The sequence below is a fragment of the Lycorma delicatula genome, chromosome 12 (genome assembly GCF_047948215.1).
Source record: "Lycorma delicatula isolate Av1 chromosome 12, ASM4794821v1, whole genome shotgun sequence".
Lineage (NCBI taxonomy): Eukaryota > Metazoa > Arthropoda > Insecta > Hemiptera > Fulgoridae > Lycorma > Lycorma delicatula.
The window spans coordinates 30836724-30854656 of NC_134466.1; the positions used below are offsets into that span (position 1 = coordinate 30836724).

Below are 17933 nucleotides of genomic sequence, written 5' to 3' on the forward strand. Positions count from 1 at the left end.
CTTTGATGGCTGATCTCATGTGGACAACTCTTTTCCGCAGTCTTTCAAGAATTTCTTGGTAAACATATTGATTTACAGTCGGTCCTGTAGGCAAAAACATCTTATGGACAATGTCATTAATACCGAAGAAACGAATTAATGGTTTTGATTTGCTCATTTTTGCTTTTTTTGGGATGTGGTTAGTTTGAAGTGTCCCACTCCTTGCTCTGGCGTTTTGTTTCTGGTTCGTACTCAAATATCCAAGATTCATCATTATTAATAACATTTTTTAGAAAATCAGGATCAGTTACAATTCGTCCTAGAACGCGGCATACTTCTACCCTGTTGTTCAACAGTGAGGTTTTTTGAGACTAATTTTGCACAAACGTTTTCATGTCCAATTCGTTTGACAAAATTTGATGGACTGTGATGCGGTTGAAATTCAACTGTTCTGCAATCATTCTGACAGTTGCACATGGTCGTACCGTATCAAGTCTCTGATTCGCTCAACATTGTCGTCACTTTTTGTTGTTAATGGTCTTCCAGAGCGTGGGTCGTCCGCAACCGATTCCCGGCTATCTGAAAATGCTTTAAACCACCTAAAAACTTGAGCTCGTGACAGAGCGTCATCTCCATACGCCCTTTTTCAATTTTGAAAATGTTTTAGTAGCATTCTCACCGAGTTTAACACAAAACTTGATTGCACAACGTTGCTCATAATTAGTATCACTTATTTTAGTAACGTGCAACAACTCGTTTCACGAAAACTTTGTTTTCGTCTCACGTGGCAACAATAGACTAAAAATATTAATAAGTAATATAAATCAGCTTTTCATATAACCATATGTTTACTAGTAACTAGCTAAAGTGTTACCACTTTAGCTGCCAAAAAAACTAGTCTCATTGCTTTATTTACAGACCTCGTATGTTGGCCGCAAATCGAAATTTTTTGGCTATTAGTCGACTAGTTCTCGTGGAATCATGAAATTTATCTGTAACAAAATCAAACCGTACTGTTTTGCTCTGAAGCGTCGTAATGAAATACTAAACTTATAAACATTAAATAATTATTATTCCTACGTAATTATATTCGTATAAAGTATAATGTTTTCCGTTGGGCGTTAAACTCTCTGAACAAGTTTTTAAGATACAATAATTGGCTGTTAGATCGTTATACGGAGCTCATAAATATGAATACTGTAGACCTATATTTGGTAGATTAAATTCGTTAATTTATCCGTGAACTTATATTTATGAATGTAAACTCTTGCTAAAAAGAATGATCTATTTTCTTAAAACAACGAAATATATACCTTTACTAAACCAGACAACGGAATTGTTTTCATAGAACCCAACACAATAATTCGGCGTATGAGAAAGGACCTATTTACAATATCGTTGCCATTTTTAATATATTACTAAACATTTGATAAATCTTCCCACCAATTTGATTAAAATGTAATTTTTTTTTTTAATGGAGCAATATTATTCTGTTGATGAATTTTTTTAAGTAATACTAATTAAAAGCAAAACAAAAAAACACGATTTATCTGCATCCCATTCAACATCTGCATAAATGTATATATTATTTTCCTAATTTGTATGTTGCAATCTGTTCAACTAGTGAAACATCCCAACCCCCGTATGGGAAGACACCCGCCTTCTGACGCTTCCAGTCGCCACACCACACCTCCCCTGTTCGTAGCCCTGATGGGCTTTAACGGGATTCGACTTTTTACATCTCAGAAATAAGCCAGGCCTCGTTGGGATGCCACCGATGTAAATGCCTCGGTAGACATTTGCATCGTTGATTTTTGAACTCAGCTTTTGCCTTCGCTGTAGGCCTCATCCGGACATCTTGATTGCCTACATAGTGTCATTCTGAACTAGCTAACAGAGTCCGCGGAAGCACGAATCCCGCGCCTAGTTCTACTTTTATTGAGCCACTTCTAGTAAATGTCTCAAATTCGAGGAAGATAACTAGTGAACCGTAAGAACTTCCCCTCAACGATCCAATAGATGAGAACATGTTATGTATGACATGTAAATGAGATGTAGTCTTTTACAGACTCAGGCCGACCATTCCTGAAACGTGTGGTTAATTAAATCCCAACCACCAAAGTACACCGGACATTGTCTAGAATTTAAATCTTATAAAAGTAACTAACGTTTACTAGGATTTGAATCTCAGAACATTCGACTTCAAAAATAAGTATTAAACAAACGATTTGCGACGACGAGTTAAACAATCGACCAGCCCGATGGACTAACATAAATATGTGCTCAAAATAATTTTTAATAGCGCCTTCTGAATTGTGAATTATTTTGTTGTAAGTTTTTATATTTAATTTATTTACCTCAACATTATTTCATGTATTTGTATTTAAATAATTAATATGGACTTTAAATAGAACTATTTTTTTATCTTATACAATTAGCTTGATAGAAAATACCAACCGCGTAGGGGATTTTTCATATAAAAATTTATAAAGGGGAAATAAAATTTCCCTTTTTTGGTTATTTTGTTTTCTTTTTACTTCCTTGTACGAAGTAAGGGAAGTATTGTGATCGCGAAAAATTTCGGTTTTCAGATTTCAACAGAAATATCCATTTTGACCATCCCTGAATCCATTTTGACTAGTTTCGGGTTGACGTCTGTACGTACGTATGTATCTCACCTAACTCAAAAACGATTATCCATAGGATGTGAAATTTTGGATTTAGTACTGTTGAAACATCTAGTTGTGCATCTCCTCTTTCGATTGCAATCGACTGAACCAAAAGTGTTCAAAAAAGCCCTCATTAAAATCCTTTTCTTTACTGCAGTAAAAAGCTCTCATTGAGAGCTTTTCAGCGATTTATCATAAGTGGTATTTTCATCGGTTCCAGAGTTATAACCAAATTAAATTTGAATTAATGAAATATTTGGATCTTACAAGGGAAAACACATCGGTTCGAATCCGACTTCATGTATTTTTTTAACTTTTTTTTTTTTAATTTGAATATATTGATTTATTAGTAATTATTAATTTCTGATTGTTAAAAAAAATTACAATAAGTAATAATTCAATAATAACAATAAAAAAAATTATGAAAAAATATCAGAAGTTATTAATGAAATAAAATGTTATGTAATTTAATAGGGGTACAAGGAATTCATGTTGTGTTCACGTCACATTTTTTATTGTAATTAAAAATTAAACAATTCCGTTTACGGTAGCACTGATAACCGATCAAAACAGAGTTATATTATCTTCGCTATTTTTATAATTTTCAGAAAGGTTATATAATTTTTTAGTTAATTTTTCTTTATAAATTCTTTGAAGGTGTCCATAAAAAGTAATTTTTTGTTTTTATTTTATTGTGTTTTCAATTTATATATTTATGTATAATCAGTTACTTTAAATTAATAACCAAAATGCACTTATAATTATATATTTTCTCCTTCGTTTTAAAATGTTTTTTGAAAGATTCTTTTTGTAATTTTATTATTAATTTGTATTTATTTTAATAAATTATTTAATTTATTTCAGAAAACAGAAGAAAGATCCATACCTATTGCTGTTCGAATACATAGAACGCTGGAATTGGCCGATGATAAATTTTATGTAATTACTTGTGGAAAAGCTGGTTTCAAAAATGCTAGGTAAGAGTTAAATAATTGTTTAAATAGATATTAAATTATTTATTTGTTAAACCACTTAAAATTAATTATGCTGTAGAAAAATTAAAGTAACAGGAAGTTTATTTTATAATATAAAAATAAATAAATTATCGTTCTATCTTATACCGCAACGAATTCACACGCACATACGCTAGTAAATTCGTGTTTTAAAACCGTCTTTATAATGCGCACGGATTTGTTAACTTATTATGCATTTCTTTATTAAAATACATATCTTTTATTTTTTACTTTCATTTAATTCCATGTCATTTCGTCAATTAGTTTCGTAATTTTAGAAACACTGTTATTATCATATCCAGGTATCGCATCCAAACGGGTTTTTTCCACATAAATAAACAGTTTTAGATTAACAATTAAACTATTTAGTCGTTATTAAATTAGAATTGGTAATTAAAACGATAGAAAGAAGTTGATAAAAGAGTTATTTAACTCCCTAATATGTTGTAATGTTTTCAATATTTTACTAATCTTGTTAAATACCGATATAATTTTTTCGATAAATTTAAATTTAAGATGTTTCATAAGTAAATCTTTTTAAAATTAATTTAGGTTTAGTTTTTTCATTATTTTTTCTATTAATACATGCAATATCATTTTATTAATGAATTTTTTTCAGAAAACTAAAACAATCTTGTACGATTAGTTTTTAGCATAATTCGACTTACGTCGAGTTGTGAAACATAAAAAACTATTTTCTAAAATTATGTCGTATTAAGTAAATTTTTTCTCTTTAATTGCTCAATTTGAGCGTTTTTAGTAATTTTTTTTTTCAAAAATCGATTAATTTTTAATTAATAGTGCTTCTGTCAGGATTAGTTATTTAAAAATAAAATGAGAATGCAATCACGAAAATTTTCCGGGAAATAATCCAAGATATGATTCCTAATCGCTCTCTCTTTGCCACTATATTACTTTTCGATTACAAATTTTTGTATCGGGCCCCGATATATAGAAGTCTTCATACAAAATTTGAAAATTTTTTCCCATCAAATTCTGAGTTAAATATACGCTAAGATAAACAAGCATGCGAACGATAAATTTAATAGAATTTATTTTGCGTTTCATGATTCTCCGAAAGTCCCAATTCTCCCAGCCCCTAAAAAGAGTGGAAAGCTAATTTTCGGGATGATTACCGTACTATCTACTCGCTCGCTATCGTATCTACCAATTTGACGGGTAAGCCCACAAATATGACAACTGTCCGCAACGAGCTACGGACAGTCGGAGGTCTAAATGTCCCCCTTTCACTTTTTACACCTCTTAGTCAAAGCTGGATCGATTACGTAGGTTTAGATAATTACGCAACATAAATTACGGCCCTCGATCTGAGAATAGTGCAAGCAGGACTAGGGCGAACCTCTGCTTGTCACAAGAACATTACAATCAGCAGTCGATGCCGCTTTGTCGCCACGTTCCTTGTAGAACATAAATGCTCAAATGCTTTACTAGGTCCTCTTTTGAGGGGGGTCTGTAACGTCCAGTGTCTCGCCCGGCACAAGCAAGTACCTCGACAAAGACGGGCAAATGATGAGTTAGAAAAATACGTGATACAGATGCTGCTAAAATCTTAATCCGTAAAGCATCTAACATCAGTGGAAGATATATCACTCAACACCGGCTCAAATAAACACCAAAGCAGACTCAATTACAGCAACAACTTCAGAAGTATTAAAAAAATTACCATACCATCCTATTTATGTGCATATCACGCATTATAACCTAACAGTTGTAGTTTCTGACTCAACTTAAAGTCATTCTCAGAAATAGCATCGCATTCCCAAGCATAATAAACATCCCATGGCAGGCTTACTTAGAAGAATAGGAAATTACTTGGTTTCCCGATGCCTTTTTCATATTATTGTCGTATATTAGTGTACTAATCTCACTTAAATTTAGTTGATATTAATTTCTATTAATGTACATTCATCAAAGGAACTGATACCATAATGAACATCATTACTGTTAAAAAACATCTTCCTCTTTTATGTTATACATTTTTAAGCTTTTGTATTGTCGTCTTAAATATCTGTTTAAGCGAAACAGATATAAAAAAGTGTGAGACGTATAAAGTTAACGCTAAATTAATATACCCTCTCTGACAAGATACATTATTAATTGCTCTATTTAGATTTGGAATAGTATTTATATGCTCCCTATATTAAAACAAATGCATTAATAGTTTGCAGCTTCATAGTTTCAACAAAATTATTGAATTATGAAGTCATATAAATCAGAAATAAAACGACGTAAAATTTATGTGCATTGTAATTTTTATAAAATTTTAAATGACACAAAGCGACACAAAAAAACGGGAAGTTTTGAAATTTGTAGTGGCAATCATGTACAGTTGGCAGAACTGCTTTATGCAGAAGCAACCTTACCCACTCAGTCATCATGGAGCAGTGGAACAGTAAACAGAGTTCATTTGCCGTGAAAATGTTTTACAAAACCATCGATAGTTTGTAAGACGCACAGAGAGAGTTCCAACAAAAAGGATGTTCCATCAAAAAAAAGAAAATGATAAAAACGTGGATTAAAAACTTCGAAGAGAGTGGATCGGATCTGAAATAGAAACTGATAGGACGAACAAGAAGTACTCGTATTCCACACACAATATTGAGGCTCTACACGTTTCAGTCGTACAGTGCCCATGGTGTTCAATTCGTAACCAAGCAGCTGTTGTCGGGTTACCCCGAAAGATCGTTCGCCGAATTTTTCATTTCAACTTAAAATTTCATCCTTACAACTTACAGATCGTACAAAAACTGAAGGACAACAATCACTAGTACCGCTTTGATTTTTGTCAAAAAATTATGGCAGACTAACTAGGACAACGAATTTCTGGACAAACTGTAGATGTCAGATGAGACACATTTCCGTTTCACTGGTTACGTGAACAAACAAAACTATCGTTACTTGGCAGACAGCAACCCCGATGAAGTTCATCAACGCCCTTTACACAGTGTCAAGGTAACAGTATGGTTTGCAGTTTCATCACATGGAGTCGTCGGACCGTACTTTTTCGAAAATGAGGAACGGATCACGACGAGTGCCACTTCGGATCGGCATGTTCACATCTTTTGTTACAACTGCATTGAACAATTTCCCACACCAGCACGAAGCCTGGTTTCAACAGGATGATGCGACGTGGCACACTGCAAGAAAATCAACGGCAACTATGCGAGAATTATTCGGTAACCGTGTCATCTCAAGATTCGGTGACATTTCCTGCCCCCCCCCCCCCAAGTTCACCGGATTTGTCAGTTTGTGATTCTTTTTTTGTGGGGATGTCTTATGAGTGTGGTCTATAAGAGTCGGCCAAAGACAATGGGTGAATTGAAAAAAGCAATTCTAAACGAAATTTGTGGCATCCCAACTGAGACGTTGCAGCGAGCAATGAATGGGGAACCTCAACGACAGATTGGCAGAGTGGACACGTAGTAGAGGACGTCATCTAGCTGATGTAATTTTCAAAAATTGATGTTAGGTATTCTGGAAATTTGATTTTTCATGGTTTTATATTTCTTAAATTGTAATGTTTAGGTTTCTGTCAATAAATTTCTTTTGTTGAATTTTTCAAAAGTTCCCATTTTTTTAATGATCGTGTATTTCATGTTTAAATGAGCCCTTGAAAAAATAAAATAAATTTTAAAAAACACGCGATTTGATCTGATATATAATACTTATATGATTTTTTCTTTATGCGTTCTTTGTTTCATAAAATTATAAAAGTTTTTCGTTAACTAGACTAAAGATCTATTTATTAGGTTCTGTTTCTATCGGTAAGAATCCTCACATGATACTCTAAAAAAATATTAAATAATAGTACTATTTTTATCTAAAATCTAGAGAGGGAGAAAAAACTAAAATCATTTAAACAAAAAAAAAGTTACAAAAATCTTTTCAAATAGTAAATAACGAAAAATTTAAATTTAAAAATATTTTTATATTTATTAATAAAGTTTTGTTTTCCCTAATATGACTTTTGAATTCTGGTCTGAGAATTCTAAATCGTTCAAATAAATTTTAAATCGGAATTATTTGAAGAGCGTATCACTACGTGTTTTCAAAACTGCTGTATTAGTTGAATTGAAGTTAATACTGTTTGTAATATAAAGAAAATGTTCCAGTACTTTCAGTTACCGAAGTTTAAGAACATAGAAGATAATTTTGAAGGTAGATAAAATACTAACATAAAATTCGTCAAATCTAGTTGTATTTGGATCAGTCGACGATGGGCAGTTGGACCTTCACATTGATCCCGAATTTCGAGAGATGGCTGGACAGCAAACATGAGGAACTGGAGTACGAGTTGATCCAGTTCCTTACCGGTCACGGGTGTTTTAAAACATTTTTATGTGCGAATACGTAGAGACCCTCTGCGGATTTTGATAATTGCGCGATAAGGACACCGCAAAACACACGGTGTACGATCGGTATCTTCACCATATTAAATCATGCTGGAGAGAATTCGATGTGCATTCTCTAGATAAAATTACAGGAATTAAACTGCGGACCGAACGAGCGTGGCACACGGTTTCCACGATGTTGTTAATCAAGATCATCGTTCGAAGATGGTGGAAAAATACAGGAATGAATAATTCCTCCTGGTTCTTTATTGGGGCTGTGTTCATATTAAATCAAGTCCGACCTTTAGGTGGAGTATCCGAGAAAAAAAATCTTGTTATCTAAATATACTGTTATTTGTTATTTTTTCAAATAAAATATTTTATTTATAAAACTTAAAAGTGTTATTCTTCTCAAATAAATACGCATATACAAACCTGGTTATTTTATTTGATTTTGCTTCTGTAATTAACGGCTGTATAGATCTTTATGTAAAACGTATCAAAGATTAATTTTATTTACACGAATAATCTTAATATTTATTTGTTTATTGATTTTTTTTTAATAAAATTATTATTAAATTTAGACACTATTTTCTCTAATCGGTTATTAGAGAAAATAATATATCTTAATATGGAGACAGTGGGAACGATTTATTCCTACAGTTTATTTAAATTTGAATTAACTAAATAAAAATTAGTTTTTATTAATCGTTTTATTATTTTTACTTGCGAATAATTTTTCTTTTTTTTCAGAAATGAAACATCATTGGTATCATTGAAAGTTCTTGAAAAAGGTAGAAAATTAGTAGAAGTCGTCTATAGTCATCCGTACACTTTAAGAGCAGATATTTCAAGGCCGGATGGTATGAATTTTTTATTTTGTTTTTATTAAATTAATATCATTATAAAGCACACACATATTTATATAATAAAAGATATATGTTATGAACTATTCATAATCAACGCCTAGCAAAAACTACTGAACATAAATTGATGAACATTTTTAAACACGTTATTTGTACAGTGTAAGTGCACGCTAAGAATCTTGCAATCTTGCAAGAAGTTTTTGCAATTCCGAGTTTAAAGGGTTAAAATGGAAAAACAATGAAATCTATTATTTTTGAATTCAAGGTAATAAATTATGATATCAGCTTGATTTTTGGTATGTGTAAGCTTCATGTGCATATTTAAAAACAAGTTTCTAGACTTTTTGAAATCTCACCTGTAAAGGGGTGAAGAAAGATAAAAGATTATCGAAAAGTGATTGTGAATTTTCCCCATTTCCGACTATATTAAACGAGATATTCACTCGATTTGGGTTTGCAAATACTCTTCAGATACATATATAAAACCCGTTTTCACAGTTTTTTTGAATTTTATTATTTTAAGGGGTAAAAAAATAAACTGTTTTTTACATCATTAACCTTTTATGGTACCGCTATTGAATCAATTTTTATGAGATTTGGTTTCATTGCGATGGTAATTTATGTTTGTAATTCTGATTATGTATTTATGTATCGCGAGCGAAACTCGCGAATTACATAATCAGAATCAAACGGGAAATCTAAAGCCCAGTTAGTGGATCCTGTACTGAACAAAATATGCTCTGAAGAAATTACAATACAATAATTTTTATGAATCGAACAGGTTTTAATTTTTATTTTTCATTATTATTTTTAAAAACATGAATTTAATTAACACAAAAGGATCCAAGTGGCAGAGCCCCCTGGATAGACTGTAAGGGCGAGCAAAGCGAACCCTGATTGGCTAGACATCCCCTGACTGCGACGGGAAACGCAAGCAACCATATAGCGCGGGCAAAGCCGCGATGGTAAAGCTAGTATTTTATGTAAAAGGAGCGGAACTAGCAAAGCATCCAATCAGACTACATTGTGAATTAACTTTTTTCTTCAAAATTACAGTCGCCTAATTTTACCGAACACGCAAAAATCAGGGCGAAATCTTTCCCCAACCAACACTCGATTACGAAACGTTTTCGAAGCTATGTCTATATGTACTTTCTTTATTTTTTCTTCTTGCGTTTTTATTCTTCTTCATTTTTAGTAAAACAATGGCCTGAAAATTTGTTACATTCTTTTTAAACTCTGTTTGTCTATATGAAAGAACATCTCGCGAGCGATTCATAATCATTGTCCAGTAAAAACAAATGAAGATAAATTGATGAAATTTATATACAGATTCTTCTTACGGTGTAAGTGCACACTAGGAAATAACACTTTTTAAAGTGTGTTGGATGACAAATCGGATGATTCTTTTTGAGACACATATATGTTGTATAATTCTTATACAACCAAAAGTGGGATGACTGGCCTCCCATTGTTTTTCTATTCTATTATATTTTTCAGTTTATTTATTTTTTTTAATTACAATACAAACAATTATTTACAAATAGTATGTATAATATACAAAGAGTACGCGATAGGCGGTAACTCAGCGACAATGATAGATTATATACAGCTATATATATATATATAAATTTACCAACATAAATATTTGGCATTCTCGCTAACGTAAGGATTCCAACCCAGGGTCGTATATCTAAATCGGTTCAGCCGTTGACCTGCTACGGTTGATCAAACATACACATATATACACTATCTCTACATACATGCCGATCTTCGTGGCCGAACGGTAGCGTCTAGGTCTTTCATCCGGAGGTCCCGGATTCAAATCCCGGTCACGTATGGCATTTTTCATACGCTAAAAAATTTCATTTCCATATCCCACGCACAAGCTTCAAGCTTATTTGGCGATGTCAAATAAAAAAAATTACATTACACTCATTTTTGGGCAGACGTGTAAAAACAGCTTCTTGAAATCACACCAACCCTTAATACAAAATTGTGGTGAAGCTGCATTAAAAGAATTAATTAAAAGAAAAGAAAAAAAGTACATTTTTAATTCTTCTCTGTATTTCAATTTTCAAAAGTTACCGCCAAATTAAAAAAAAATTTTCTACGACTTACTAATCTTTAATTTGCCATCGATTTCAAATAGTCAAAAATTAAGAAAGTTATCGAGAAAGGATTACTTTATTGTTTGGTATTTTTAAAACTGTTTTAGAAGTTTTACAAAATTGCTATTCCTATGAAAAAAAATTCCAAAATAACGAATAGTCACAAATGCTGCAAAACATACCCAGTACACGATTGATACAGCTGACTGCACGGATTAGTACATAGCCAGCGATATAACTATGATAAGATTAAAAACAGGTCGAAACATAATTACTGCAACGACAGATAAAACAAACATTAGAGATTTAATATTGTATGTAATTATTTTACATAATTATATTAGTAATTCAAAAAATGTAAATTAAGGGACGTGTCCGCTTTCGAAATTAGATCCGGATTAAAAGTTTCGCTTGGGTATTCTGTATAATATTCTTAAAAATTAAATTTGTTTGTTATAAAATTGTGATGTATTAAAATAAATTAAATGTTATTAAGGATGTATATAATAAATTACGCTACTTAAACGTACATTAATTCAACAGTTTGCTACGTAAAGCTTTTACTTTATAATAAAGGAATAAAGGATTATTCAATTTGAATTGTTATTGAGCGACACCATTAATTTTCTAACCTTTTAAATCTACGAGATATTAATCTCCTCGTTGTATTAATGTAATTTTTTTTATATTCTATTTATAATCGACGTACTAAAATAAAGATATGTTATATTTTATTCTTTGTGTTATTACGTGGTCTATTGTACAATAATATTCTTTTTTCAAGAGTAATAACGTTTTTACTGTCTAATAATTTCTTATTATACCATTTATTTATTTGTTTTTTTTTATTATCTATTATTTAATAATAATACATGCATATTCTTTTTAATGATTTTATTCCTTATAATCATTATTAACGTTTATATTACAAGCTATAGTGTATGTAATATCTTAAGGCGGGTCCGTAGTGACGCTATGGCATCCCCTCCACTGCTCTTAACATCACTCGACGACTTCTCTCACCAGCAGCCAAAGTAGTGTATTCCAAAAGCACATTAATTAATTTACAGTGACTTGCACCGTATCTGATTATGACATCGCTATTATAGTAACGAAATATGTTCTAGTAATTTGTGATTACAAATAAAATTATTTATGCCTAATATCTTGTTCAAGATATATATGAAGTAATCTATTTATTTATTTCTTGAAAGTATGTTTTTTTTTTGTTCAAATATGGTAAACTAAGGTTTTGCTATAAATAAACAACAACAATGAGTTGTTTATTTATTATAGGCTATAATGTTATGATTTTCTTTGACGTGGCATGGTTATTTACGAAAATTATTTTTAAATAGCACGTACGTATTACTTTTGTGGCAACCAGTAGCGCGTGTTCCGCATGACGGGTTATAGGAGTGGGGTAGAGAAGGCAAGTAAAGGCAGCTTGTAGGGAGAACCCGCCTATAGATTTTAAATATAATCTGATTTTATATTTTATTTTATCTATTAGTTCTTGTATATTTAACAAGAGAGGAGCTCGTTAAAATTCGTCATTATTAATATTATCTGCTCTGAAACAGGTTACAAGAAAGATAGCACCCGCGTGAATTTTAAACTAGTCGAATATGTATTCCCTCCAATGAACAAAATTTTAGATAGGAGATAACCATTTAATGTTCTTATAATAGAAAATGATTTTTAATAAATTTAAAATTCTAAATCAGTCTCTCTTTATTCAACAATTGTAATTATAAATGTTGAAGGGACATATGCAGTATTATGTTATCAGAAACTGGTCAAAAAACTATTCTTTTAGATTCGAAAATTTTAAAGAATATTCGTAATAAATTGGAATAGAATATTAAGATAATTTATTTTATCATTGATGATTCTTCATTCCTAATTTAAAAACAAATAGACGGCCACCTTTTTAAGCTTTTACAAAAATAATGAATGAAAAAAAAATTTTTGGTACAGATCGTTTTACTGATTCTCAAAATATTTGCCTTAAGATTTATACACTTTTGCATACGTTCGAACCATTTCTCGAAATATTTTTTCCACTCTAAAGTTGATACCTCAAAAACATGGTTTTTGAAGGATTTAACAGCTTCTTGAGATGATGAAAATCGCTCAAGATTTTTTGTTTGATATTTGGGAACAAAAATAAGTCTTTAGGCGATAAATCAGGTGAATACGGGCAATGAATGAGACATTAATTTAATGTTTTTCTTTGTCAAATAATTAATTTTTTGACGTGCTGTGTAAGAGCTGGCATTGTCATGATGAAGAATGATGCGACGTTTTCGGTTGTTTTTCCTGATCTCATTGATGACTTCTGGCAAACAAATTGTTGTATATCGTTCAGCATTTACTGTTTTTCGATCCTCTAAAGCGGTGGATGGTTGCCACTTGTTCAGCATTACCGAAAAAACAAGCGATCATTACCTTGGAAAAGCTTAGCGAACTAACTACTTTTTGTTGGATTCGGTTCATCTTGGAACACCCAAATAGTTGATTGTTGCTAAGTTTCCGGCTCATATGAATGTTTCCAAGTTTCGTCTTCTGTTACGATGTTGTGTACGGATTTTGCATTTCCTCTGTATAGGTTTTTAAGTATTTCCTTTCATCGATTGACACGAGCCTGTTTTTTAGCTTCGGCCAAATTATGCGGAATCCATCGGGAACATATCTTTTTCATAGTTAAATGTTCATAATTCACGCCTAAGGATGCCTCTATCACATAGTCGATTTCTCATGTCGATCCTCTTCAATCATATTGCGCATAGCATCGATGTTTTTTGAAACAACAACCGATTTTGGTAGACGTTCATGAAATTCAACGGTAACGGAAGCACGACCACGATTAGGTTCTGCAAACCGATTGCAAATAGTCTTTTCTGATGGTGGTGATTCATTACCAAAAGTTTAACGATGCTATTTGAGTCATTGTTATTGAGTGAGGCCCTTATTAAAATCATCCAACGAAAATCTTCGTGAAATTTCCATTTTTTCACCAAACTGTTTTTTTTTTAACGCTCACTGTAAACAAACTGCTCGGCCGATTTCTGAGCTGCCACTGTTGTAACAACAAAAAAGTCAGATTTTATAGCAATAGTAACGTCACATCTCAATAGCGGCATCTAGTGGTAATTTGTAAAACTTAAAAGGCCACCTCCATATTCGTTTTATCTTATTTCATAAATATTATTGATTTGTTAATTAAACTTCAACAATGTAGTTTTTGCATCGTTATTAATGAAGTATATATTTCCGAATTATACCGATTGTCTGAAAAAGAAATTCGCGGATTTAAATTTAATTTACTTTGTTACGTTTAGAATTGCAAACGTTTGTATTTTATTACATAAGAATACAAAATTTAAAGTTTTTGTTTTTATCTCATAATGTAACTTAACATGAGAATCGTTTACAGTCCTGTAGATGTCAAACCGATAATCCGTCTCATTCCACACACTGACGAATATGTCTGCAAGAATCGCTTCCACGGGTATTGCTATTCATCGGCGCAGGTAGTTAAGTGACTGGATTTTTTCGTTTAGATAATCTCAAAAGAAGAAATCCATCGGGTTTCACGGTGCTCATGCATTCTGTGCTTATCTAGTCTTCTGGAAACCTGTCGTTGAGCATAATCTCTACAACTTCTACAGAATGTGAAGGGGGCTTCATTCTGTTGGTAAATTAGATCTTCTATATTTTCTATCTACGGAAACACAATTTTCTCTAACATGACCGTAATAGAGCAATCGCTAAATGATGAATAGAAGATAAATTGATAGATAGAACCGATTGATAGATTATACAAAATGGTGTGTAATATTTATGAAAAAGGGGTAGTTCCGTCAGACTTCAAAAAGAGTCATGATACCAAAGAAAGCAGGAACAGATAAATGTGAAGAATACAGAACAATTAGCTTAACTAGTCATGCATTAAACTACTTAACTAAAATTCTGTACAGAAGAATTGAAAGGAGAGTGGAAGAAGTGTTAGGAGAAGACCAATTTGGTTTCAGGAAAAGTATAAGGACAAGGAAAGCAATTTTAGTGCTCAGATTAATAGTAGAAGAAAGATTAAAGAAAATCAAACCAACACACTTGGCATTTATAGACCTAGAAAAGGCATTCGATAACGTAGACTGGAATAAAATTTTCAGCATTTAAAAAAAATTAGGGTTCAAATACAGAAATAGAAGAACGATTGCTAACATTTACAGGAACCAAAGAGAAACAGTAATAATTGAAGAACATAAGAAAGAAGCCGTAATAAAAAAGGGAGTCCGACAAGGATGTTCCCTATCCTCTTTACTTTTTAATCTTTACATAGAACTAGCAGTTAATGATGTTAAAGAACAATTTGGATTCGGAGTAACAGTGCAAGGTAAAAAGATAAAGATGCTATGATTTGCTAATGGTGTAGTAATTCTAGGTAAGTAAAAAAGATTTAGAAGAAGCAATGAACATGGATGAAGTCTTACGCGAGAACTACTGCATAAAAATAAACAAGAACAAAACGAAAGTAATGAAATGTAGTAGAAATAACGAAGATGGACCACTGAATTGAAAAAATAGGAAGAGAAAAGATTATTTTAACGTCAGGAAACAGTTTTGTAAATATATATTTGGAGCGTAGCTAAATATGGAAGTGAAACTTGGACGATCTGAGTATCTGAGAAGAAAAGATTAGAAGATTTTGAAATGCAGTGCTGTAGGAGAATGTTAAAAATTAGATGGCTGGATAAAGTGACAAATGAAGAGATGTTGCAGCAAATTGTTGATGAAGCATTTGGCCACATATTAAAGCATCCTGGAATAGTCACTTTGATAGTGGAGGGACAGATAGATGGGAAAAACTGTGCAGGCAGGCAACATTTGGAATATGTAAAACAAATTGTTAGATGGAGGATGTAGGATGTATAATGAAATGAAACGGCTGGCACTAGATAGGGAATCTTGGAGAGCTGCATCAAACCAGTCAAAGGATTGAAGAAAAAAAAACCGCTCCATACATTCACTTTCAGAAAGTTGTGAACGAATTCCACAGATTTGTGTAGATTTTCTGTGTCCCATACTCGACTGTTATGGCGATTCAGGACTCTATGAAATGAAATGTTGCTAGAAAATAATAATACGCTGTTATTTTTATCATCAGTAGAAATGAAGTTTAACGTGGTTGTTACAAATTGGATTATATACGCTTTTTTAAATTGTGCTTTTAGGAATGTTTGGATGACGACTAATACTGCGAACTGAACGCTTTGGACTTCGTTGGAAAGATAGTCAGATTCGTTTTGTTTTTCTGCACTTGTTTTTAGACCTATCTGGTGAGTTTCCTTTTAAAACGCTTCCGGTTTCCAAGAACTGTTTGCACCACTTACGTTTGTTTTTGTCATTTGGGGAATTTGTACGAAAGACTTGCGTATAATTCCTTTGTACGACAATCACTGATTTTTTTTGTATGAACTGATACAAGCACTGTAATTTCTCTTGTGGTGACGCCATGGTACTGAAGCCCGGGCTCATAACAGCTTGGCCTGTGTAACAATCTAACCCAACTGCTATCTGATGGAGAATGTGTAAGCATTAACTTAATTATTGCACCTTCAAGATTACGCATAAAACATTGTTGATTGTTGTTGCAAAATAAAAATTATAATCGTTCTTTAAAATCCCGGATGAATTTTAATCGTTCTACGGATGATTTTTAAAACTTTCATCTATACTAAAGAGAAAATGATACTTTCAACATTTTGGTTAATATTTGTTTGAATTTCTTCTATTCGCTGTTAGAAGTATAATTTTTATAAATATTTGTTTGAATTTCTTCTATTCACTGTTAGAAGTATAATTTTTGTAGTGTTTAGAAATATAGATTTAATTGATTTTATATGTAAATGGTCTTAGCGCGCTTTTTTATTTCCCTTTTTATCAATATTTTAAGTAAAAATAAAAAAAAAAATAATCCTTTTTTATTTTAACTTATATAGTCAGAAGTAAATTAAAGGTTTGTAAATTATCAGCAGTTTTTCATGAATATTTTTTCAAGATAGAACCAAACATATCTTGAAGTAGTTGTAATTTAAAAAAGAATTGCCTGAAGTATGAGTTGGATTTTTTTGAACTTTACTTTTTTGTTAATAAATTCCTTTGTATCTACTTATGGTGATCATATAACAATTGAAATTTGTTATTGTGTTATAAATTTTATTTTGAATGAGTATTCACTTTTTTATTTTATTTTATTGGCTGTTATTAGTAAAACCTATACTTTGTATTTTAATTTTATAATAAAATTTTTACTTTTATTTTTTCAAATTTTTTGTCAAAAAGTGTATGTTATATAAGTTAGTTTAAATAGCTTGTTGTATGGTCGGTCAATGATATTTGTAAAGAGAAGTTGTTGTGGGTTGTGGTTGTGACAATCTATATGCCAACCAGGTCATCCAAGGTTAAATTCTTTTAAATATATACATCTACACGTGAATAGACAGGAACGGGTTATATCCTCCCCACACACATCTACCTATGTCTATCAGAACTGGGTGCTTATTACAACACATCCCATTCTACTGAACTTTGTTGTTTTAAAAACTTGTTTTTACAATCTGTCTATAATATTTGTTTAAAAATGATTATCTTTAGACCTCAATAGCTATTATTTTTAATTTTAAATATATAATATATCTTAATTTGTTAAGGCAAGATTACAAAATTAAATTTTGACAATCAACTATATTGAATGAAAATTAAAATGTTTTAATTCAGTAACATCAAATCCTCTAATTTTATTGAAGTATTCAAATTTATCAGTTTAAAAATATGAAATCTTTAAAATTTAGATTTAGATCAAATCAAAATTATTTGTGTTACTGACAAGTAATGATGTACCAGCCTGCTGTTTTTCCTTCATAAATGTGTTTAC

The 17933-nt window shown here is 31.5% G+C and overlaps 1 protein-coding gene across 1 annotated transcript in view; it reads left to right on the forward strand.

Moving 5' to 3' along the window:
* The window catches only part of LOC142332713 (uncharacterized), a 193546-nt gene that overhangs the window by 147292 nt on the left and 28321 nt on the right, over positions 1–17933 (forward strand). The window contains exons 4-5 of the mRNA XM_075379295.1: positions 3513–3625; positions 8767–8876. Of these exons, the coding sequence (XP_075235410.1) occupies positions 3513–3625; positions 8767–8876 (223 nt within the window). The remainder of the gene's footprint in view (positions 1–3512; positions 3626–8766; positions 8877–17933) is intronic.